The sequence below is a fragment of the Ahaetulla prasina genome, chromosome 9 (genome assembly GCF_028640845.1).
Source record: "Ahaetulla prasina isolate Xishuangbanna chromosome 9, ASM2864084v1, whole genome shotgun sequence".
NCBI classification, from domain to species: domain Eukaryota; kingdom Metazoa; phylum Chordata; class Lepidosauria; order Squamata; family Colubridae; genus Ahaetulla; species Ahaetulla prasina.
In genome coordinates, this window is record NC_080547.1 from 24937809 (window position 1) to 24963512 (window position 25704).

Below are 25704 nucleotides of genomic sequence, written 5' to 3' on the forward strand. Positions count from 1 at the left end.
TTTTATATATATACAGTTCTTCCATCTCTTGAATTCTTGGGATTTTATTTTCTTACTCTTGCTACCACATGTATCCATCTAATAGCATACATGTATGATACAACCAACATTTAAACCTGTTATTTATTTATATGGAAACCCATCTCACCAGTGATTCCGAGTGGCTGACCAAGATAAAAATACAATATACATTTTAAAAATGTTCATCCAAAACACCATGCCATAAAAAAAAAATGTCTGGATTTACAGAACACACCCAACCCAACCCCATTATGTTTTGCGCCTTGTGTAAACCAGCTCATGTTTTCAAAGCAGTTTAGTATTATGGTTGGCCTTATTTGAATTCATATTCTGGATGAGTGGAGTTCTATCCTATGTAGAGGCAGATATTTCTCACTCTGGGCACACAGAAAATATATCTGCTAAACGAAACTCTGCATTGGTGACAGGAAGGGCATTGGGCAATAAAAACACTTGCTAGCTCCATTTAGTTACCCAGACTCCACCCCGGCAAGGGATAATGGGGTCATTAAAAAGAGATGATGATTCTGGGTTCAGGATCCATAGCAGTCTGAAATTGGATCCCAGATGTAGAATTTATTGCCTTGTTGATGCTCTTGCTCTCCAGTTCCACAAAACCTCTAGAATGATAGTAATATTAGAAAAGCCATTGTTCTTTCGTTCACCTATCACTTCTTAAATGGAAATTCAGATAAAGGGGAATATTTGCTTATTAAATAAGGAGTTTATAAGAGCCAGTTTTTAAAAAACAGATTTTTTTTACATATATAAAAATCAAACTTCTTAATAACTCATCTCCCTCAGAGAGGCAGTGTACAATTTAATTAATAAATTAAAATATTAAAGTCTGAATAATTTAGGATTAAAAAATGTAAAACATTATAAAATTACAAAAAATGAAGAGTTCTAAATGGGGAGACTAGGAGTCTCAGCTAATATCACATTCTTGTTTTACCTTTTCTTTGCTTGTTATTGCACCTAAAATGTAGTTGTTTCATATTTTTTTACATCCTTACTAGCACATTCTATGACTCTGAATGGAATTTAGAGAAATGACACAGCAGATTAATTCTGATAGAAATATAGGTGAAGATAAGTTTCCAATACAGCTTTGTAAAATACTAATGTATATCAGAGTGGAGACCTTTAGTAGGAAAAAGCCAAGATAACTAAGTACAGATGTAATTTTTTTCCACCCATTTAGAAAGTTATTGAGCTCTAAAATGGTGCTAAAGTTACAAGACGAGATTGTCCTTGAAAATGAATTATTACAAAAGACGTAGACTTGCTATAACCATTAACTAGACTGAAGCAAGATTTTTAACTTCTATATTTACATGTTTAAAAATCCTGTTTAATGCTACCATTTAAAGAAAATCCAAAGATAAAGCTTATATGCCCAGATTTATAGGAATTTTAAAATTTACATTATTTTCCTATTCTGTCAGTGGAAAATGTTCTGAATATTTTAAGAAATCGTAAACCTGCATAGTAAGTCTACTACATCTGCTGAAGGCAAAAGAACAGAAACAAATATTTTCACTATTGAGGGTTTAATGCTTATTTTGTTTTTTCAAGAGTCTAGTAACCAACATTACCAACCTTAGTGGTAATTAAGAGTATAATGGGACCAGTTTTACTTTTCTGTGATGCAACTTGGAACACTCTTAGGTCAATATCATTTTGTTATTTAAAAATCTTGGTTAAACAATGAACAAATATAACATCTGAAGATATTTTTATACCATCACGTGTTGCAGGAAAGACAGACATTAAATATGTAATTATATGTTATAATCTCCTCACTTTCTATTGCGACATTTTTATAAGCATTTCAATTTAAAAGAAGCAAACATAGTTTAGTAGAAAATCTTTTTCATGTTATTATTCCCAGAATTCACAGCAGATAAGCAGAATTGACAGTAGACACTTGGATATAAAACATAAAATATTTTTATTGGAATATGTCGGGAGCAAAGAACTCTTTGTCTGCACATTACCTAACAGATCTGCAAAGCTTGAAAATTGGACAAGCTAACATAACAATCTCTTCAGTCAACATGTACCAAAAACTCAGTTTTAAAGTTTCACTTTTTAAAATATAGTTCAGGGGCATTTCTTGTTCAAATATATATCCAAATAATAATAGAAATGCATAGAAATGTTATTACTTCAAGACTCTTAGTTGTCCTATGTCAAATGTGCAAATCACAAACGAGAGTCCCAGCCTACAGTCAACATCAAATTAAAAACAAATACTGTACAAGAGACTCATTCATTTTATTCTAGAAAGTGAGTTACATTCTCAATTTCTTCAATGTGAACATTTCTTCAACTTGTCTTGATGCTGACTAAGCATTGCCATGATTAGTACCAGTTCTGTTCTTTTGGAGTAATCCCTTTCAAAAGTTTTCCCAAAGACCAAGCTTTACATTTTACAATTTACACTTCCAAATCTTGGAGGAAGCAGGTATCTTGGTTTGAAATCCAATGTGAGACAGAATGTATCTTAATAACATACCCCACCCCCAAAGCACAAAACCCACCTAAACTTTGGGCACAAGAAGTCTCACAGGCTGACAGATACAATCTGGCTGGGCACAAAATTGATCTAAGAACATTTTCCACCCATGAACAAATAACAAAGAATTTAAAATTTAAAATTTAAAATTTTTGACAAATTAGTATCCTGTAAAATACAAAACACAGAGTATTACTTTCAGAAAAGTAAAGAAATGTGAGAAGACTTCTTTTCTGAATCTATTTATTTTAATCCAACCCGGGAGAAAATTCAGAAGTGATGTGTTCATAGTCACCTACTTTCACAGACAAGGCTGGGAAGGAGGCACCAATTTCACACTTTCTGTCAGGAATTTTTAGAACGAGCATGTACAACAGCAAATCTGTGGACAGAAAGTCTTGTGTTTGAGCCCCTGTCCAAAGTATCGCAAGATGAGATGACATTTTGCAGAGCTTGAGCATACGCTGAAAGAGAAATTAGCTTTATTGGGATATATACAGTTTTGAAAGGAAAAATAATGGAAAGCATGATGGAGAATTATGTATGTATGCTGTTATGACAAATAAAATAAATAAATAAATAAATAAATAAATACTTGGAAAATAAACATTTTGTCCTCTACAATAGTAGAGGCTATACAATCAATGTAGTAGTTCAAACAATGTTTATGGATTTTACTACCATAAGGTACAATCACAGGTTTAATAATTGTTTATATTTCTAAATGTTAATGTACCAAATCTTAGGAAGGTAGCAGTTGGGGTGGGACTTCCATTTTCATGGCTTTTGTTTTTTCCCAATCATATCTTGTTGGTCAATTAGCAACAGAATGCCAGTCTCAATAGATTTTCAATCTGACTCAACATGGCAATTTATTTATTAAGAAAATTTATATGGCCACTCAACTCACTCATCTTGACTCTAAGGCAGTTTAGAGAATTTCTTATTCTTATAACTGCAAGGCTGAGTTTTATCAGTCTGATACAGCAAAATGATTTCTTTCTTTACATTGCATTGCTTGTCTGTAAGAATCATAGTTCAAAGACTTCGCATTATATACACAAAGTCAGGAATTAAAACCTTTCTTTATACAAAGGAGTTTTTTCAAAGGAGAGAACAATAATTAAAAATATTTACTACAGTATGAAGCAGAGGGATTTTGTGTGACCAAAAAGAATGTACAGCTGTAGATAGGCAAAGAATGAAAGCTGAGCAACTTCTATTGTGAAGTACAGTATCCCACCTTCTTCACTTCCTTTATTTCAGGAGCTTTGAAAAGAAATATTGCTTTAAGTTCTGAATGAACAATACCTGATCACAGCAGGCAATCTTGGGATCTATCTTTGTTTATAGCATACACCTACAGATTTAGAATCTGTCTGTTCAGTTCTTTATGTGGTATTTAGTTGCCAATGTTTTTTTAGCTGGTTATTACAACTTTAACTTAGGTTCAGAGCTCTCCCTTTCACAGAACTGAAATGCACTCAAACAGAGCAGAAGCCGAATTTGTGCCTCTGGTGGCTCAGCAGACTAAGTCTGTCTGTTATTAACACAACTGCTTGCAATTACTGCAAGTTCAAGTCTCATCAGGCCCAAGGTTGACTCAGCCTTCCATCCTTTATAAGGTAGGTAAAATGAGGACCCAGATTGTTGGGGGCAATAAAAGTTGACTTTGTATATAATATACAATTGGATGAAGACTATTGCTTAACACAGTGTAAGCCACCCTGAGTTTTCAGAGAAGGGCGGGATATAAATTCAAATAAAATAAAAAAATCTTATATCTACAACTGCAAGAGAAAAGTGTGGAAGAAGATATTTCACTCAAACTGTAATTAACAATACTTTCTCAAAGTTATGGCAGATTAGAAATATTATCTCACTCAATGTCAGTTTGCACATCTGTCACGGACAGTGACATCACTGGCGGTGCACTGAGTTGCCTTCTCTATTGCACCAGCTGTTTTAAAACACACTGAATCAAATCCAAATGAGGAGGGCCGGTACTGAAAGTTATGGAATAAGGGGGATTTCCAAATATGATACCTTTGTGGTTTTTATAGAACATACAGTTGTTGGCACAGCTATCGGGGTGAGTGTCCCAGAAATCTGACCCACAAAAGCACAAGGGAGGCAAATGTATATTATACATTTCAATCTTCTCTCGCATCTGGGCTCGTAACGCTTCCACATATCTGCAAAACAACATTTTTTTTCCTGTTCAGCAACAATTTTAAAGCCTTAGTGTTAGAACCAAATTTCCTGGCTGAAACGTGTTCAACATATTTCAACTATTTTTCTCCTGCAACAAACAAGCAAACCAAACAAGGAGCTATAAGGTCACTTAGGCTTACTGGGACACAAGCTTTTATGGACTAGAATCAAGTTTGCAAGATTTATAGTGCCGCTTTCAATTGGTGTGCAAATTAACATAAGCTCCTGAAATGCTTAATGATTAACATTAAAGTAATTAAAATATTAACATTAGATAATTTAATTTTAATTGCTTTTAAAAATACTCTACATCATTACATAGGACATCTTCAATCATATACCTATAGTTACAGAAAAGGTATTGAAACCTAATATAAATACAGTAAGTTCAAAATTCAAGCCTCAGATAAGAATCAGCAATATAATGAAGCCTGGAAGATGAGACTCTTATTGTATTTTCATCCAATGTTATATGGGCAATTTAATGGGCATTCAGAAATAACAGACATTCCCTCTCCCCTACTGTGATCTTTTAAACCAGGGTATACTGCATATCTGAAACGCTTGAAAAAATTTGGGAAGGTCATCCACAATTAGGCACAAACTTCTACATGTCCTCTCTTTTATTGATAGCTTCCTCACTTCTAATCATCCGGATGCCCATAGAAGAGAGCTGCAGGTAGAGGCAGCCATTTCTCCAAGTGCTTCTTGTATTCATGTGGCCTCTGGTCATTCTGCTTGACCATAATCACATGCTGCTGCTTCTGCTGTGCCTGACCAATGGGGCCATTCCTACAACTGTCAATCCTACAACTATTATTGTAATATCCTGGAACAGGATAACCAAGTGAAAAGGTTGGTTGGAAGCATCTGCAAGTATTTTGACCAGGTACTGGTTATGTTTGCTGGTTTAGCAGCTTCTTAGAACTCTTAGAAATATAGGTAGTCCTTGACTTACATGTTTGTTTAGTGACCGTTTGAAGTTACAATGGCACTGAAAAAGTGACGTATGACCGTTTTTCATACTTACAGCCATTGCGGCAGCCCCATGGTCACGTGATCAAAATTCAGATACTTGGCAACTGACTCATATTTATGAGTGGTCAGGGTCATGTAATCAACTTTTATGACCTTCTGACAAGCAAAGTCAATGGGGAAACCAGTTTCACTTAACAACCATATTACTAATTTACCAATAACGGTGATTCACTTAATAACCATGGCGATAAATGTTGTAAAATGGAGCAAATCTCACTTAGCAAATGTTTCACTTAATGACAGAAAATTGGGCTCAACTGTGGTCGTAAGTTGAAGACTACCTGTACTCAACACCAGGAGAAGCCTTTCGTTGTACTGGTGGTGCTCCCCATCATTTACCTCCCGAATAAATACTAGAGACTAAGAAAGACCTTGGCCTTTAGGCTTTGTCACGAGACTAGACTAGGTGAATGTTTGTTCTGATCTCGCAGTGCTTGTAAATGCATGTTTATTGGATTCCAAACTTTAACTCACCTAGAATATTCTTTATTTTTTTGTACTCTTTCCACTAGTTTTTTCTTTTCTTCTGGATCTTCCAGTTTCAGTTGTTGCAGTTTTTCACAGGTTTTTCCCCTGGGGTTAGCATTTTTTTGCGACACCATCTCTTGTGTCCTTTTCTCCTTTGCTCGCTGTGCCTCCTGTATCCTATGTTCCTCGGCACGGCGCTGATACTCCTTTTCTTTCCTAATTCTGTGGCAGATAAAGTTTTCCAATCATTCAGAATTAGTTACTGGAGTACAGAATCAAATATTAGAGGAACACAGCTGTCTATTCTGTTTTGCTATCAAATTTCTATATGAAATGAACAGAAGATTATAAAATGTGGTTAAAGGCATATAATTGTTACTTTAGTTTCAGAGACTGAAAACATAGCAATCAGTTTTGCATCTTATTTAGCATGTTTTTGCATCGCCAAACAATAGTTAGTATAAAAGAGCTAGGAGACATTGCACAAGAAAACTAAAAAGAAACAAGAGGTTTCTAACAAAAATATTGACAAAAAAAGTATTTCAGCTAAAGAATTCTGTATACAGGTAGTCCTCAACTTACAACAGTCCATTTTGTACAAAATTACAATGGCACTGGAAAAAGCGACATGGCCATTTTTCACACTTATGACCGTTGCAGTATCCCTGTGGTCTCATGATTTATATTCAGATGCTTCACAACTGGTTCATATTTATGATGGTTGCAATGTCTCAGAGTCACGTAATCAACTTTTGTGACTTTCTGACAAGTAAAGTTAATGGGGAGACCAGATTCGCTTAACAAGCAGGTTAATAATTTAACAACTGCAGTGATTCATTTAACAAATGTGACAAGAAAAGCCGCAAAAGGGGGCAAAACTCACTTAACAAATTTCTCATTTGGACTTCCGGTGGTTTCGTTTTCCCCGAGAAGGACGCCTGGAATGGCGTCCCGAACTGAGATTCTGTAAAAGCTGGTGAAACAGCGGGAGAACGACTGTTAGCCAGCTTCAAAGCTTTTCTCTGGGTGAAAGAGAATTAGCCAGAGCGGCTGGATAGCAGAAGATTGCCCCAGGGGCTCTGCTTTCTTATGCAGAGTCTCGGACGGCTGCCTGCATAACCCAGCCCCCTCCAGACTCGGCTCGATCCTGTTAATTAAGCAGGACAAGAGGAAAACGCCCACCTCTGCTCAATTGATTCCGTTTTGAATAACTTCAAGCAGACGGGGACAAATACAAGCGATCGATTACTGGGGAAGCAAGAAGAGAGCTGACTTCTACTCCTTTTTAAAAGGGGAAAACTTTTTCTTACTTGAACTTAGTGAAGGAAGAAATGGCGTCTGAAAGGAAGTGGATTGGAGGCTGCTTGTGAGAGAAAGCGAAGTTTGTCTTTGTGGATTTTAGCTGAATAGAAGCTTTCCAGAGGAGGCAAGGTGAAAGTTTTTATTTTACAACTTTAATTGGAGACTTTTTGAGACTTTGAGATTTACTAATTTTAATTAGAGACTTTACTTAAATTAAAATGGCTTCTAAGCCACCAAAAGCTCCCATGACGAGAAGGGGTCTGAAACTAATTTAGAAGATATATTAAAGGAACAGAACAGAGTTTCTGAAGAGCGATTTAAAGAAATTATGAATAATATTCATGGTGTGAAGGATCAACTTAGGGAAGAAATTAAAGAGACTAATAAAAAAATTAGAGAAGATTTATTGATGGTTTTTCAAGGTTTGGCAAAAAATTTGGAAGTAATGGAGGATAAAGTGGAAGTAATTAGTCAAGCAAATCAGTTTTTGGATAATAAAGTTGGAGAGCTTCAAAATAAAGTGGATAAAAATGAGGATCATGTGGTGGTATTGCAATATAGAGCATTGGAGAAGGCTTTGAGAATTAGGGGTCTTCAAGACCGAAAGGAAGAAGACCTTAAAAAGTTATATCAGAAGCCGTAGCTGAAATGTTAGGCATGGACCCTCGAAGTTGATTTTCAAATTGATAAGGCATACAGGGTTAATTCTTGGGTAGCGAGGCAGAAAAAGCTCCCAAGAGATATTGTAATTTATTTTTTAACTTCTACAATAAGAAATCAGATTTTGCAAGCTACATACCAAAAGAAATTGCAAATAGCAGAACAGGAGGTGTTGGTTTTGAAAGAGATCCCTGCTAAAATGTTAAAGGATAGAAGGATTTTAGGTTTTTACACAAGAGCTTAAGAAGCATCAGATTCAATATAGATGGGAGGTTCCAATTGGTTTAACAGTATTTTTCAAGGCAGGAGATATCGAATTGATACTGAACTGAAAGCAAAGATTTTCTTTTTAATGTATTGAAAGTGGATGTAGAAACAGTGGATAAAAGTCTTCAAGAGAAACAGAGTGGGGAAGCTGAAACTGCACCTGTGATATCAGTCCCTCAAGAACAATCTCAGGAACAAAGAGTGACAAGGGGAGCTATTAGGCGTAAGGAGATGGAGGAACGACTTCAAAGACAAGAATGGGATTCTACTACTGAAGCTGTGGGAGGAGCCAAGCCGAAGAGTGAGGGTCTTCAGCTAATTGCTCAGAAGCTTCAAGAGGCCAGAGATGGCAAATAAATTTTTGACATGGAATGTTAATGGTTTAAATTCAGCACAGAAAAGAAGAAAAATATTCCATTATTTGAAACAATTTAAAAATGATGTGATATGTTTGCAAGAGACACATATAAAATTATCAGATCAGAAATATCTGATTAATTCGAAATTAGGTAAACATTTTGTTTCTTCTGCTCCGAATAAGAAAAATGGTATAGTTATATATTTGAAGAAAAATATATCAAGTAAATTAATTGAAACGGACATTCAAGGAAGATATATTGCTATTGAATTGATTTTAGAAGGAAAAAAGACACTTGTGATTGGCATATATGCACCTAATCAACAACAAGAAAAATTTTATAAATTGTTACATGAAAAATTGACTTTTTGGGACTATAAAACATTTATTATATTAGGGGATTGGAATGGTGTAATGGACATTAGAAAAGATAAAAGAACTCTTTCTAAGAAAATTCCTATGCATGCAAAATTGCCTAAATCTTTTTTTGATTTGATGGAAGATTTTGAGTTGAAAGATATATGGAGAAGGCAGAATTTTGATGATAGAGATTATACTTATTTTTCGGATAGGCATCAATCTTTTTCACGTATTGATTTTATATTAATTACCAATGACTTGCTTTCTAGGGTTAGGAAAACAAAGATATTTCCAAGGTGTTTAACTGATCATAGTCCGGTATGGATGGAGTTGCAATATGAAGGTGGAAGAAGATCATGGAGAATAAATGAAAATTTGTTTAGATATGAGGATAATGTAAATCAATGTAAAAAACAAATGAAAGAATTTTTTGATTATAATTTGGGAAAGGAACTTGATAGAAATGGTGTGGGACGCGAGCAAGGCCTTTATGAGAGGAAACTTGATATATATTAATAGTAGACAGAGGAGAAAACTACAAAAACAGCGTAGGGATTTAGAAGAGGAAATTCAGAGGAAACAACAATTATTGGTACATAATCCACATGATTTAAAAACTATTGAGGCGATAAAGATATTACAGAGTCAATTTAATATGTTAATGGCAGATCAGGTGGCAACCAATATACAATATACTAAACATAATACTTTTGTAATGCCAATAAATCAGGAGGTGGTTGGCTTATATGTTAAGGAAAAGACAGAAAGCACGTACTATTGAAGGAATTGAATACAAGGGTAAAGTGCGATTTCAACAGGATAAAATTAAAAAAGCTTTCTTGGAATATTATACAAATTTATATGCCAGAGATACAATATTGAATATGGATATTGATAAATATTTGAAAGAATATAAGGTTAAAGGTTTAACTAATGAACAAAGGAAAGAGTTGAATCGGCCTATAACTTCTGAAGAAATTATTTGGGTAATAAAGCAATTAAAAATAGGAAATCCCGGGCACAGATGGACTTACAGCAATATATTATAAAAGTTACAGGATGAGATAGTTGGTCCACTTATGGAGTTATTCAATCAGATATTGAGGGAGGAGGAGTACCACCATCATGGAGGACTACTTTTATTTCATTGATACCAAAAGAGGATCAGGATTGTACTAAGCCTGGGAATTATAGACCAATTTCTCTTGAATAATGATTATAAGATTTTGCAAAAATAATGGCAAATAGGTTAATGGAAATTGTACAACAAAGGATCCACACTGACCAGTCTGGTTTTATAAAAGGGAGACAAATGAGGAATAACGTTAGGCAGATAGTGAATATATTGGAATACTTGGAAAAGAAAAATCAGATTCCGGCAGCGTTTATATTTTTGGATAGGCATCAATCTTTTTCACGTATTGATTTTATATTAATTACCAATGACTTGCTTTCTAGGGTTAGGAAAACAAAGATATTTCCAAGGTGTTTAACTGATCATAGTCCGGTATGGATGGAGTTGCAATATGAAGGTGGAAGAAGATCATGGAGAATAAATGAAAATTTGTTTAGATATGAGGATAATGTAAATCAATGTAAAAAACAAATGAAAGAATTTTTTGATTATAATTTGGGAAAGGAACTTGATAGAAATGGTGTGGGGCCTTGAGCAAGGCCTTTATGAGAGGAAACTTGATATATATTAATAGTAGACAGAGGAGAAAACTACAAAAACAGCGTAGGGATTTAGAAGAGGAAATTCAGAGGAAACAACAATTATTGGTACATAATCCACATGATTTAAAAACTATTGAGGCGATAAAGATATTACAGAGTCAATTTAATATGTTAATGGCAGATCAGGTGGCAACCAATATACAATATGCTAAACATAATACTTTTTGTAATGCCAATAAATCAGGAGGTGGTTGGCTTATATGTTAAGGAAAAGACAGAAAGCACGTACTATTGAAGGAATTGAATACAAGGGTAAAGTGCGATTTCAACAGGATAAAATTAAAAAAGCTTTCTTGGAATATTATACAAATTTATATGCCAGAGATACAATATTGAATATGGATATTGATAAATATTTGAAAGAATATAAGGTTAAAGGTTTAACTAATGAACAAAGGGAAGAGTTGAATCGGCCTATAACTTCTGAGGAAATTATTTGGGTAATAAAGCAATTAAAAATAGGAAATCCCGGGCACAGATGGACTTACAGCAATATATTATAAAAGTTACAGGATGAGATAGTTGGTCCACTTATGGAGTTATTCAATCAGATATTGAGGGAGGAGGAGTACCACCATCATGGAGGACTACTTTTATTTCATTGATACCAAAGAGGATCAGGATTGTACTAAGCCTGGGAATTATAGACCAATTTCTCTCTTGAATAATGATTATAAGATTTTGCAAAAATAATGGCAAATAGGTTAATGGAAAATTGTACAACAAAGGATCCACACTGACCAGTCTGGTTTTATAAAAGGGAGACAAATGAGGAATAACGTTAGGCAGATAGTGAATATATTGGAATACTTGGAAAAGAAAAATCAGATTCCGGCAGCGTTTATATTTTGGATGCAGAGAAAGCTTTTGATCGTTTGCATTGGGAATTTTATTTAAATTAACAGACAAAATGCAATTTGGAAATGGTTTTTATACGAATACTTAGGGCAATTTATGGAGAGCAAACAGCTCAGATAATAATTAATGGTAGTTTGACAGATAGTTTTAAAATTGCGAAAGGAACAAGGCAGGGTGTCCTTTATCACCTTTATTGTTTATTTTATCTTTGGAACCTTTATTGGATAAGATAAGAGAGTTAAGGGAGATAGAGGGTATTAGAATTAGAAGATATGAATATAAAGTCAGAGCATTTGCAGATGATTTGGTTGTTATGTTGACTCAGCCTATAAATTCAGTGTATATTTGTTGGAAGTAATTAATCAATATGGAAGGGTCTCAGGGTTTAAAGTGAATCAAAATAAAACAAAAGTGTTAACCAAAAATATGATTAAGAACCAGAAAGAAAAACTAGAGGAAATAACAGGATTTGAAATTGTAAAAAAGGTTAAATATTTAGGAGTCTTTCTTACATCATCAAATGGAAAATTGTATAAGAATAATTATGATGTGTTATGGAAAAAAATTCAGAAGGAAATGAATACTTGGAAAAAATTACAATTATCTTTGTTAGGAGAATAGCAGCTATAAAAATGAATGTTTTGCCTAAATTCTTGTTCTTGTTTCAGATGATACCAATAATTAAGAAAGATAAAAATTTGGATGAATGGCAGATTGGAATTAATAAATTTATATGGGAAGGGAAAAAAGCGAGAGTCAAAATGAAAATAATGCAAGATACACGGGAAAGAGGAGGATTAAAAATGCCTAATTTAAAATTGTATTATGAAGCAGTTGTTCTTTCGGTATTAAGTGATTGGTTTAATTTGACGGAGGAAAGGATTTTGAATATAGAAGGTTATGATTTATTATATGGTTGGCATGCATATTTATTGTATGATAAGAAAGTAGATAAAGCTTTTAAGAATCATGTGTTGAGAATTTCTCTTCTGCGTGTCTGGAAAAAATATTATTATAAGTTAAATTACAAAATTCCTATATGGGCATGTCCTAGGCACGCAGTAGAGAATATAAATATAGAACAGGAACAAGAAATGATTACTTATAAAGATCTTTTATACAATGAGAGGGGAAATTTACAACTAAAATCTTTGGATACATTAAAAGAAGAAGGGAGGAATTATACTTGGTTTCAATATGGACAGTTAAAGGCTAGATGGAAAGAAGATCAGAAAATTGGTATCATTCAAAATGAAGAAAATTTGGTTAAACAAATTAGAAATCAAACTCAGGGGCATATAAAGAGATTGTATACTGTGTTGATAGAAATAGATTCTGAAAGAGATTTAATAAAGGATTGTATGATAAAATGGGCACAGAATATTCAAGAACCAATAATGTTGGAAACATGGGAAAAATTTGTTAGAAATGTTAAATTTACGCAAGCGCAGAATTTAAGGGAAAAATTTTTATAAGATGTTTTATAGATGGCATTTAGATCCTAAGAAATTATCATGTATGTATCCAGATATGCAAGCGAAATGTTGGAGATGTAATTGTGATGATGCTACATATTTTCATGTATGGTGGACTTGTAAGAAAATTAAGTCTTTCTGGATAAGAATCTGGTGGATTATGCAGAATGTTTTGAAGAAGAAGATAAAGTTCCTACCGCAATTTTTCCTTTTGGGAATAACAACGGACTGTACAGTGATTGAGACTAAGTTGATTTTGAACTTAATAACAGCAGCACGACTGTTGATTGGACAATATTGGAAGAAAAAAGAATTACCCACAATAGAAGAATGGATATTGTAATTTTCCATTTTGGCTGAGATGGCTAAAATCTCAGCCTTCTTGAAAGACAGTACTCAAGAAAAATATTTAAATGAATGGAAGAACTGGATTGATTATATTCAAAATAGATATCAGATTAAGAAATTTCGGATTGCTTTTGAATGAAGGATGTTATTTTTGATTTTAATGGAAGAAGTCAGGTTATGTGAGAGAGAAAGACTATAATTGTGTTAGATTTTAAAAATTTAATGTATGAATGTTTTGTTTAAGGAACTATACCTTGTGTTTGCTCCGGGAAGTCCGGGGGAGGGGGTTTAGGAGGGGAGGGGAGGGGAAAATTTAATTGTTGTAAAACTATTTTAATAAAAAAAAAAAACAAATTTCTCATTTAACAACATAAATTCTGGGCTCCATTATGCTTGTACGTCAAGGACTACCTGTACAGGAATGGTACAACAGAGAGCTTTCACTATAAAATCATAAAAGTTCAATCAAATTCAGTCTCTCACAAGAGTCTTCAGTCACCCAATGAATGGAAATAGCCATATTCAGAAGAAAGATATTCCCAAATATTAGTCAATAAGGCACAAACAAGTTGTTGTGTTTATGCCATATCTAGACTTCCTAGAGTCTGGTTCATCACTGCATGAAAACAGAATGGTGGGTGAAATCGACCTTCAGCCCAAATCATCAGAGGGTAATTGCGTAGCTGCTGCCACTTTACTAAATCAAAAGCTCTTCAAATCAATGGAAAAATACAAGAATTTAAAAGGAAAAATATTTGTTTTAGAAAACCATGCTGCTTAAGAAAACGTAGCCATTTAACTCTGTTGTTTTTCCCCCTTGGGCAATCTCCTTAAAACTCAATATTTGTCCAAACTTTACTGCATCATTGTAAAGTTTTCACTAGTAAAACGCTATGGGAGCAAGGGTAAGTTAACCAAATGCCTACAATAAAAGGCAGCCTTCTCTCCTGTGTAAAAAGGCTCTGCCAAGTAAGAATTTGTAAGAGAAGATTCCTCAGATGTTACGAGAAAATGAATACACAACTTGCCCAGGTGACCTCTCTTAAGATTCTTTTACCACTTCATTTTTAAAAAATATATCCAATAAAAGAAATTTCCCCTGGAGCTCAGATATGCTTTTAAAAAATGACAATGGCATAGCTTGGCACCATTTTTAAAACTTCATTTTACTATAGTTCAAGTGAGATACTATTGCACCAAGGCCCCATAACTATGACAGGAAGGGAAAGCTATAGATCAGAACAGCTGTGTTGCCAGCTGTCAGTTATTTCTGATACTCTCTGGCCACTAAAATTAATGAAATGAGAAGCTGGTATGGTGAACAGTAAAATACCAGTCTCATCTATTTTTGAGCTCCATAGAGACTTTTTAGAAACTAAAAATGAGTGGCTACCACCCAGTAGTTTCTTAGACTTTTTTTTAAAAAAAAGTATAGAGCAATGTTAGCAATCATTTTTATATTCAAGAGATTATAGGCAAAAAAGAGCGGTCATCTACTGAATGTGTACTTGTCCATTTTCCTCTGCCATTCCTTCTGTCTTTGCTGCTCCTTCACTTGCTCTCTTTCGATATCCATGAAGAGACGCCTATACCTCAGATACTGGCTTTGGTGCTACGGAAAAAGAAGAGTTTCAGTTGGAACCTAATGCTGGATCGTGCTATTCCACGTACCACCGCGGAAAATTTTACTCTATTCTTCTTCCTGAACACAGCAAAGGCAAATAAATACAGCGTGGCCCATACCAGTGATATAACCTGGACCACCTATCATTTGGTTGTGTTCTCAACGGTTGCATTTAGAAGTATACGCTCATGAAATAATTAGATGAAGAATTAATACATGATGAACCAGTATATTTTTCTGTTCCTTCAAATCTCATCTGAATTCTATTAGATTGCAAGTCAGTGGGCAGGAACTATGTTTTTACATTTTTGCGAGGTTTCTCAAATGTATCATTAAACTCAGCACATAATATACGATTTATCTCTAGCTTTATTAACACAAAAATGTAACATTTTATTTTTTTCTCTCTCCAACCAAGGAACCTCGGGATTTCACATATGAGATAGAAAATCTGGAATTTAAATCTGGCCTATTTTCAAAAATAAAAATTGTCTATTGACAGTTTGGATTTGTTTTTCACATTCCTGCTCACACACATGCATGAATTGGGACATTAGCTATCTCTGTGTTATCTTACAATTTTAGAAACACTTTCTAGTGCTTGCTCTTTTTAGCGTTCCATAATTAGGGAGTTTCATTGTTAAATATCACAAGGTTATATGGTATTGTTATAATTTATTGGAGAAGTTCCCCCAATAGATCTCTTCAGGTGGACTTCATTCTGCTAGTAATTAGCCCACAATTAAATAAAGACACCCACAAATCTACTCCTAGCAATTGGAGGAGGAACTGTTACAAAAAGTTTGTCACTGCCATTTTTATTAATATATATTAAATTTTCACTATCCAGCCTTGGAATTCTCAGAGAGCCTATCCAAGTTGACCTATGCTGATTTTGGTAACATCTGGAATCAGGTCAGGCTACCTAGTGCTGCCACCTATGGATAGAAACAATAATTCTAATCTTTACTCAGGGATCAGTAATGAGCTACATAATTAGGTACCTGATCAAAGAATCTCCCTTTCAGTCATGGTAGCACTGAATAAGGTGAATTCATGTAAGATTATATACCTGCTTCTTTGATTGTTCCTCCTCTATTCCAGGCCAGAATATACGAACAGCAAGAGCCTTAGTATCAACTGGATTATTATCTTTCAAGGTATCACTATTTACCTGGAAGAAAAAATGAGAGTATGAATAATCATATATGTGAACATAAAAGGCTACCGTTGAAACCTGGATAGCTTTTTTCATAATTTTTTCCAAAATGTTTCTTCTTGCCTGTTATGCAACAGTGCTTTAGCATTAAACTTTAGAATTCCCACAGTATCAAGCAAAGAATAAGATCCCACATCCTATTACTATGATTAGTTACTGAAAATAGCTTTTTTTGGTTTTGATAGAGCTATACAGAACTATACCAAATCCCCAATCTCCAGACAACTGCCCAAAATATATATGAGAAATAGCATGGAGAACAAAATAGAACACTCCTCCGCACCCCACCAGATTAGCTTTTCTCTGAAAAGTGTCTCTATGTTGTGAAGAACACAACTATAGAAACTTTGGTGGCAATCCCATTATATATGAAGAAAATCTCTTCAGCCCTAACCATGGTGTATTTCACTATTATGTTGCAAAATTGTCCATGCAAAGACAACCAGAAACACAGTATTTACTTAATACTTACCATATAAAAAGGGTTGTATCAGCAATATGCAATTATTCATTGTTATAGGGCAAAAGAACTATTAATGCATAGGGAACCTCTGCAATACATCAATAAATGTCTAAATCACATTTCTTGGACCTGTTTTGTTAGGACTAAAAAACTGAAAGGTTTTTATATTATTAACTAAGCTATAATAATTTAGACATATATTTCTTGAATCTTGAGCTACTTGTCTTAGAAAACATTTTAAAGTTCAGTTCAAGAATTCACAGGCAAATAAGAGCTTTTCATTTCAATAATACAGTCTTTCAACGAAGATACCAAGAATGCCAATATTTTGCCAAGTGTTTAACATAATTCAGATTATTTATTCTTTATATATCAAATTTACATGGCTGCCTATCTCACACTCAAGAAATGAGTGTAAACAATAAAATAAAACAAATATATAAAAAACATCATTATAAAAAATAAAACATATATTACAATATCATTAAAAATTAATATATTTTAATGGTATTTACCTATTATGGTGTGGAGTGATCATATCAACTATCCATTAAGATAGTGCAGCCATCTTAGAATTTTATTGGTTCCCCGAGACTCCCAAGCCTGGTCATACAACCAGATATTGAAGGATTTTTGGAATATTAACAGGGATGGAGTTAACTTTGAGGTAGGAAAGGTGGGGGGGGGGAGAATGTTGCATAAGGCAGATGACATGGTGAAACCCCACTTTCTTGGGACTATTGAATGTAAGCCCTACCAGATGATTAGTTGAACTCCTTGTATTTTTCAGAGTATAAGATGCACCTTTTCCCCCCAAAAAAGAGGGTGAAAATCTGGGTGCGTCTTATACTCTGAATGTAGCCCCACCCAGCCTCTCAAATGGAGATTTCAGAGGCTGAAAAAGCCTCAGAAACGAAGCTTCAGGAAAAAAAGCCTCCAAACAGGGCTTCAGAAAAAAAGCCTCTGAAAGAAGCTTCAGAAAAAAAGCCTCCGAAAAAAAGCTTCAGAAAAAAAGCCTCCAAACAGAGCTTCAGAAAAAGCCTCTGAAACAAAGTTTCAGCAGCTTTTTTTGCGAAGCTCTGTTTCGGAGGCTTTCAGAGGCAGAAAAAAAAGCAAGGCACAGAGCTCACAACCAACCTGTTGCTAAAATTTATCTCTGGGAACAGCTGATTGGGGGTATTCCAGGAGGCCAATCCACCACCAATCAGTTTTCTTATTTTCCTCCCCAAAAACTAAGGTGTGTTTTATACTCCAAAAAATACGGTAGATGTTAGTTACAAATCTCATAGTTGAGAAGTCTTACTTTCTGAAATTCTGTGTTGTCCCAATTTCCTACCTCTTGTTCTTGAAGTTCTGCTGGAAGATCATGGTGTCCCTTCAGAGGAAATTCTCCCATATCATCCTCTTCTGGGCTTAGAGTAGTTTTGTTGCAAGGTTCTAAGTTCTAAAAAAAAGACATTACAGCCAAAGTATTTTTATAAATTCATATGAAAGCTGACCACCAACAATAACCCTAAATTTTAACTGTGGTCTTCAAAAATTATAAAAATATTGAAACCATAAGATAGACACATATAGCCAGAACAGTGAAGATTCTGTGTGTTCCTGGACAAGGTTTATTTTAAAGTTGGAGGTAGGCAGGTAATTATAAATTACGGGACCGCCTACTGCCACCATTAGCCTCTCACCGACCAGTGCGCTCTCACAGAGAGGGCCTCCTCCGGATACCGTCAGCTAAACAATGTCGGCTGGCGACCTCCAGGGGGAGGGCCTTCTCTTTGGGGGCCCCTACCCTCTGGAACGAGCTCCCTCTGGGGCTTCGTCAACTCCCCGATCTCAGGTCCTTCCGCCGCGAGCTGAAGACGTTGCTGTTTCGAAGAGCAGGACTAGCTTGAATGTAGTTTTAAATTGGGGTTTTTAAATCAGGGGCTTAAATGGGGTTTTAAATTTGTATTTAAAAGTTTTAGGGCATCAACTGAATTTAATTGTCTATTCTTTTTGCTGTTTTATATGTATTATATGTTTTCTGTTGTTTTATTGGCTGTGAACCGCCCTGAGTCCTTCGGGAGATGGGCGGTATACAAATATAATAAATAAATAAATAATAATAATAATAATAAATAATGCTTGGCAAATGAAAAGGATGCTAACTCGGCTTCATGAGAGAACCCTGCTGTTAAAAAGTAGGATATAGATATCTAAACAAACATTCAGATGTCAGCTTTGGCAGGAGGGGTTTTCTGGAACATTGACATCAGATTCAGTAAAGAACCCATTTGAAACCTGTCTAGGTTTGGGCATCATGAAAGCAAATCAAGTGTAAAGTCTAATGACAGACCTCTGTTCATTGAGTTTTTTGCAATTCACATGGAAATGTGTCCCTCCAAGCTTGCATAATTATTTTGGTGCAAGGAAGATCCTTCTCTAACCTAATAACTTCCACTTGATTTGCAGCTGCATTTGCCAGAATTCTCAACCAGTATATCTACGCCTATATTTAGGAGTCATAGGGGTGCAGTGGTTAGAATGCAGTATTGCAGGCTAACTCTGCCCACAGCCAGGAGTTTGATCCTCAACAACTCAAGGTTGACTCAGACTTCCATCCTTCTGAGGTCAGTAAAATGAGGACGCAGATTGTTGGGGGCAATAGGCTGACTATAGGGTTTACTTAGAGAGGATTTTAAAATACTATGAAGCGGTATATAAGTCTATTCAAAAGTAGGTGGAAGGTTCAGTGTGGTAACCAGAACTTAAAGGTAAGGTAAAGGTTCCCCTTGCACATATGTGCTAGTCATTCCCGACTCTAGGGGGTGGTGCTCATCTCTGTTTCAATCGACAGACTCAGTGTCTTAGCCACTGAGCCACCACATCCCCTATACTGGAACTTGCAGCTGCCCAAATGTCCCATTTTCCTGCCATGCCTTGATTTACTGTTTTAGGGAAAACTCAGTAAACGGAATTTCCCTGCTTTACAGCCAAACAAATACTACAGCATTCATGACATTATAAGCTTTTCTGTACTAATAACCTGTCTTCTTGGAGGATTCTGATGAGCACCTCCCGGATGTTCTGGAGGTTCATTTCCTTCTGGAGCAGCTTTTCGAGAAGCCAGTTTGTGACGGACCTGTTGCACCGTTTTCCTTACCTGAAAGAAGAGATTTATACAAAGAAGCAGATAGCACACATTATAAACAGGGTTTGCTTGTCATTAGTGTATTAAGTCAAAGAACTGAAAAAGGAAAAAAAAACCATTTACAGTTTTGGCTAGCTCTGAGAACTGCTCTGGCATGTAATCAGCTTGTTGTACATAGGTGACGTTGTCATTAGACTTGCCAATGGCAGAATCTCTGGTATATCTGTAGAGACATGTATTTTTCTTAGGGGTCAACTGCAACGCAGAATCTGAAAATCCTATGATAACAGAGCTTTCTTTCAGGGCCTGTCAAAGGATAAAAAAGTATGAAAATGAGCTGCATACAAGTTTAAATGAGAATGTCATTGTCATTGTCAATGACAATGAGAAAGAAATAGGTATCAAATCATGGGAAAGCAAAAATACACTGTATGAAGAGATCAGTAGTTTTAAATGGAAACAGATGCATTAAAAATAATCCTTGAAATATTGCTTTATTGACAAATGGATTCTATTAAATTGTTTTCTAAAAATTTGGAAATATCTGAGAGTTAGATTGCAGTAAATATGAACTAAAATAATCTCAAAAAGGCTTAACAGCAATAGTTAAAATATGTACCGTAATTAAGCACTCTGTGGAACTAAGGAGTGGTGTCTTTTAACATTCAAAAACCAAGAATACTCAACAATTTTTGTTATTTATGTTAAAATAATTTCATTTATAAGAAAAAAACAGGCAGATTACAATAACTACTCTCCAAACTAAATTGATGCTTTTTTAATTCACAGAAATTCAGTTTTCAAGAAATTCATATACATATACATATACATATTTAAAATAAATATAAGCTTACAGCTTCGTAAGATGTCTTCAACTGTTGTTTCCTCTTTAGATTAATATATTGGTTCACCCTGCGTTTCACCTCCTGCTGAAAATGTTTCAATGTTTTCTCTTTTTGTTTTTGTTGTTCTTTGTATTCTTTTTCAATCTGAATAGCTGTAGCCTATAGAAATAATTAGCATTAAAACAGATAAACAGATCACAAGGGAACCATACTTCAAAACAGCATCAATGCTTACTAGATTTTGCTAATACAGCACACTTGTCTTCATGAAAGCATTCTTAGGATCACTTTGTATAGGTAGGTTCTATGATACTGAAGACATATATTAATTTTGATTTGTACCACTAGCACAATGAACAAGGGTTCTATTTAAAACATAATAGCAATTAGTGGCCATCCAGATGTTAGATTCCAGTATCTCTGGGTCCTAACCAGAATGGCCTATTATCAGAAATGACAGGAATTGGAGTCTAACAGCAATTGCAGGGCCACAGGCACCCCATTTAGCTTAATTAAAAGGAAAGGAGTAAACCACAGCCTAAAAGCTGTAAGTTGTTTTGATGTTTACCATTCAAAAGTATACTACCATTACAGAATCCCTCAGAACAGAAATAGTTGTTAGATAACTACTACAACCTGAAAAAGTTTTAGATTCCATGTCTAAGACCTTAGGAACATCTGGGGTTTCAGTGAACCACTACCAGTTGGAAAAGAAAGTGAACCAGATGGTTAAATAGTCTGAATTTTTGATATTGGTTTAGGTAACTTGACACTTAATACTCACAAAAACTGGGCTTTCTTCTCCATCATCTTGGCCGCTCTCCACCCAGGCCCCAACAGGTGCTATGCACTGAGTTCTTCCTGCTAATACATTCCAGTTGACTGATGGAGGCCTCAAATTAGACTGAGCAATTTTCTGGGAACCTTGTTGTTGTAGCCCCTTCTTGGGTGGTACCATCTCAGCAACAGGACAGTAAGGCCAGGGTTTCCTATGGAAAGACACAGTCATGCTTAATAAGCATTAGTTTATAAGAAAAAAAAACCTCTAGCTCTATTTATGTGCCAGAATCATCCTTTATTTATTTATTTATTTATTTATTTGATTTTTATACCGCCCTTCTCCCGAAGGACTCAGGGCGGTGTACAGGCAAGATAAAACAATACAATATACAGATTAAAATACCATTTAAAAAACTTATTTAAATTAGCCTAAAATTAAAAAATTTCCATACTAAAAACCCCGTTTAAAAATTGATAAAAGATAAAATTCAATTTAAGACAGCCCGCAAATAAAAGATCGTCTTCAGTTCACGACGGAATGTCCGAAGGTCAGGTATTTGGCGTAAACCCGGGGGAAGTTCGTTCCAGAGTGTGGGAGCCCCCACAGAGAAGGACCTTCCCCTGGGGGCCGCCAGCCGACATTGCTTGGCGGACGGAACCCTGAGAAGTCCCTCTCTGTGAGAGCGTACAGGTCGGTGGGAGGCATGTGATAACAGCAGGCGGTCCCGTAAGTACCCAGGCCCTAAGCCATGGAGCGCTTTAAAGGTCGTAACCAGCACCTTAAAGCGCACTCGAAAGGCCACAGGCAGCCAGTGCAGTCTGCGCAGGAGCGGTGTTATATGGGAGCTACGCGGAGCTCCCTCTATCACCCGCGCAGCTGCATATCTATTAAAGATAGCTGCTGCTAATTTAACTGGAAATACAAGCTTACTAAAAAAATAAAAGCTGTCTTGCCCTGTTTCTGTCAAATCCAGCAAACAAAGCTTCTTGTGACATTTTCTAAGAGATCAAGTAGTCCTACAATGCTGAGATTCCTAGAGTCCCCTTATTGACCTAAGATCATTTTCCTACAAGCCAAAATTTATTTTTTCTTGCATCATCATTAAAAATACCCACACAATCCCTTGTTTGCTTAGTATCATCTATCAATAAAGTCTGTCTCATTATATGAATTCCCCTTAAAAGCTTTAATTAAAACAGAATTAGGTGTCCATAACTGGTTGGAACAAAAAAATGTGGGTAAGAAGAAGGTATTTTAGTTTTCTCCTGAGTTTTCACCAGTAATTTAAAGATTATGGTACTAGAGCTATGTACAATTCTTTTCTTTGTTTGGGGTCTATGCGTGCACAATGTATTCTTTTTCCATGTTGTGCTCTATGGCAAAAAGATGGGATGTAACAATTAAAAATTACATAGATGCATTGCTTGAATGTCTGCAGGTCTGTCCACACACCTGTAAACATCTGAACAATTCTTAGCATTAAAGGTGACTCTTTCTGCAAGGAACTATATTAAAGGTGGGGTGTATCATATAAATATAGGTAGCCAGGTAAGGACAAGCAGATGCGGTTGTCACTACATTGGGGCTTCATACTGTTCTGGAACCCCTCAATTACCTCTTTTTGGCCCCCACACCACCCATCCGAAGTTAAATATGCTTCCTGCCAACCTCTTTAATACAGCAAAGCTGGCTGAGGAACTCTGGGAGTTGAAGTCCACAAGTCTTAAAAGAGCCAAGTTTGCAGACCCCGGGACTAACACATCATAAGACTAGACAACCTGTTGGAGTTGACTGAGGATGGCACCCTATGAACCAGAGAGGGCAATGTGAATAATAACAGAATAACAGAATAATAGTTGGAAGGGACCTTGGAGGTCTTCTAGTCCAACCCCCTGGTCAAGCAGGAAACCCTATACCAGCTTTGCTGGCTGAGGAACCCTGGGAGTTGAAGTCCACAAGTCTTAAAAGAGCCAAATTTGCAGAACCTTGTCCTAGGGCCATTTTGGCGAGGCTGTGGAATAGTCGCCATCACCAGCCACGGCACCCGCCGCCCAGAGAACCCAGAGGAGCCCCTCATTCCGGTCTCGGGCCCGCGGGGAATCTTCCCACCTGTTGGCAACAGCCCCCGCAGGAAAGATCGTGTCCCTCCAGGTTCACACCATCCCAGAGGCCGACCTCCGTCCCGCACCTTCCCGGCTTGGCTAGGATTCGGACTCAACCGCTACCATGGCAACTCCTCCTCCCGCGATATTTGGCAGCGGTACGGCTGGACCTGTGGCGCCGCTGCCATGGCAACCAGCTCCCCTTGTCTCCACGCGCTCACCTCTCTTTCCTCACCTTCACAAACAGCCCGCTTAGCTTCTCTCGCCAACCGTCGTTTTAAAACCACGCGCCGCTTCCGCTTCAACCGCGCGATGGCTCCTCCCCGTCTTTCCCCGGGCACCAATCCGGGCGTAGAAGCGGCAGTGATGTCATAGTAAACCAGGTCCGGGCGTGTGATTGGTGGGTATTCTTACAGCCTTTGGCCGCGCTCTGGAAGGAGGGTCCGTTTGAAGTTTGACCCCGCCCTTCAATTCAAGGCTTCTCCTACTAATTATTGTTTGCGCCAATCAGCTGTGTGGGTTTAAATTAAAGGCCGCATCCCACTTTCGCTGCTGAAGCTGTTATAGTGGAGCGGATAGGCTGGGTACTCCGAAGGCAGAGAGATATGGCGTGCGGGCCGCTAGAGGGGACTAGAGAGAGACTCAAAAAACATCTCTTGGTCGCCCTCTAGGCGTGATTTGGAGTTTTGCAATGCAGCCCAGATTTATTTGCCTCTGGTAGAAGTCAGACATATATAAATCATAATTATAACCCTGAATCAATCTGTTACAGAATGCAAATCTCAAGTTGTGTTTCAACTACTTTGACATCTTGATTCCAGCTAGTATCTTTAAATTGAACTGGACATCATATGCCCAACATCGCCTGGGACTTTTAAGATCACTTGGTATCTAATTGAGAATTGATGTCCAGTGTTGATATGTTGTGCAATGAATGCTGCATTGCCATTTCCTTGAATCTTTTGCTTCATTATTGTAGATTGGGATCTATAAATATAAATCCCTATATTTCTTTTCTTGTCATGTTTCCTGAACCTAATCCTGTCAGGCATGTGTAATTGATTTTATCCTGCTATCTATTGCCTCTAGCCTAGCCTGTCTTTCTTAATGGACCGGTATTGTTTCCACTTTGCTCAATGAATGGGGTCAAGGTCATGTCCTGTCCTTAATCCCATCACCTGGAGGTGAAATTGTTTTGTTTGTGAATAAGGACATTAAGAAGACTGGGCTGTTTTTCCATTTCTCCTTTGGGGAAATATAATATTCTGCCTCTTTTAATATCCCCCAAAATATTTCATTCTTCTGGGGGGTGGGAGGCTTCCCACAGTATGATATTTCTAAGCCATTGTCCTGTTCAGAGGCAATCTTGTTATTACTGTAGGACACTTCTAGGGGAACAGCAGTTAAGCAGATTAAATACATAGATCAAGATATAATTTTAAAGCATTTGTTCCTGCTGAGTGGCATGCTTATTATTTGGACCAAAGCTTTAGTTACGGTATTTACATCCTCTATTTCTATCCATTTGTACTGCCTCGTTCCCTCCACCCTTTCTATCATAATATCTGTGAGATGTGTCAAAGCAGGAGATGACCGTGCCAAATTGTCTCACTGGAGGAGACAAAATCTGAAAGCAGCGTCATTGTAATCCTCTAAGTCTATGCTACATCATGTGCAGTGTTTCCATTTCTACATTGTGGTTTCCTTCTTAGTTCTGGGAATGGGATTTAGTTCATTATACAATCAGAAATACTTTTACCCAAAATATTGATAAGCTAGTTGAATGCAACTTTCAACAGATGCTGAACTGTGTTCCTTTGCTATAGACTATGAGTTTCTGACTTTTTTATTTTATTTTATTTGTCACAACAGTATATATAAACATAAGCATGAAGTAACTATATAATATA

The 25704-nt window shown here is 36.2% G+C and overlaps 1 protein-coding gene across 6 annotated transcripts; it reads right to left on the minus strand.

Annotated features, from left to right (window-relative positions):
• Positions 1–1793: 1793 nt before the first annotated feature.
• CCDC15 (coiled-coil domain containing 15) lies at positions 1794–24143 on the minus strand. Of its 6 annotated transcripts, none has more exons than XM_058194658.1 (11): positions 24016–24094; positions 21696–21900; positions 20921–21070; positions 20190–20372; positions 19962–20078; positions 18270–18377; positions 16324–16425; positions 15136–15239; positions 6269–6484; positions 4589–4737; positions 1801–3006 (listed from the first exon to the last, which is right to left on the minus strand). In XM_058194658.1, the coding sequence occupies exons 2-11, from the start codon at positions 21867–21869 to the stop codon at positions 2888–2890; spliced, it is 1422 nt and encodes a 473-aa protein (XP_058050641.1). In that variant the 5' UTR covers positions 21870–21900; positions 24016–24094; the 3' UTR covers positions 1801–2887. The 6 variants fall into 6 exon arrangements, 4 of the variants coding, with proteins under 4 accessions (XP_058050642.1, XP_058050641.1, XP_058050639.1 ...); XM_058194656.1 differs by lacking the exon at positions 24016–24094 and adding an exon at positions 23802–23945; XM_058194657.1 differs by having other exon boundaries at positions 1802–3006; positions 24030–24143.
• Between the last annotated feature and the right edge of the window lie 1561 nt (positions 24144–25704).

Coding starts and splice junctions, on each gene's coding strand:
- CCDC15 (XM_058194658.1), bottom strand. CDS start 21,869: ATGGTACCACCCAAGAAGGGGCTACAACAACAAGGTTCCCAGAAAATT. Junction 20,373..20,920: donor TGAAGACATCTTACGAAGCT/GTAAGCTTATAT, acceptor ATCCTTTGACAG/GCCCTGAAAGAAAGCTCTGT. Junction 3,007..4,588: donor GTTCTATAAAAACCACAAAG/GTATCATATTTG, acceptor TTTCTCTTTCAG/CGTATGCTCAAGCTCTGCAA.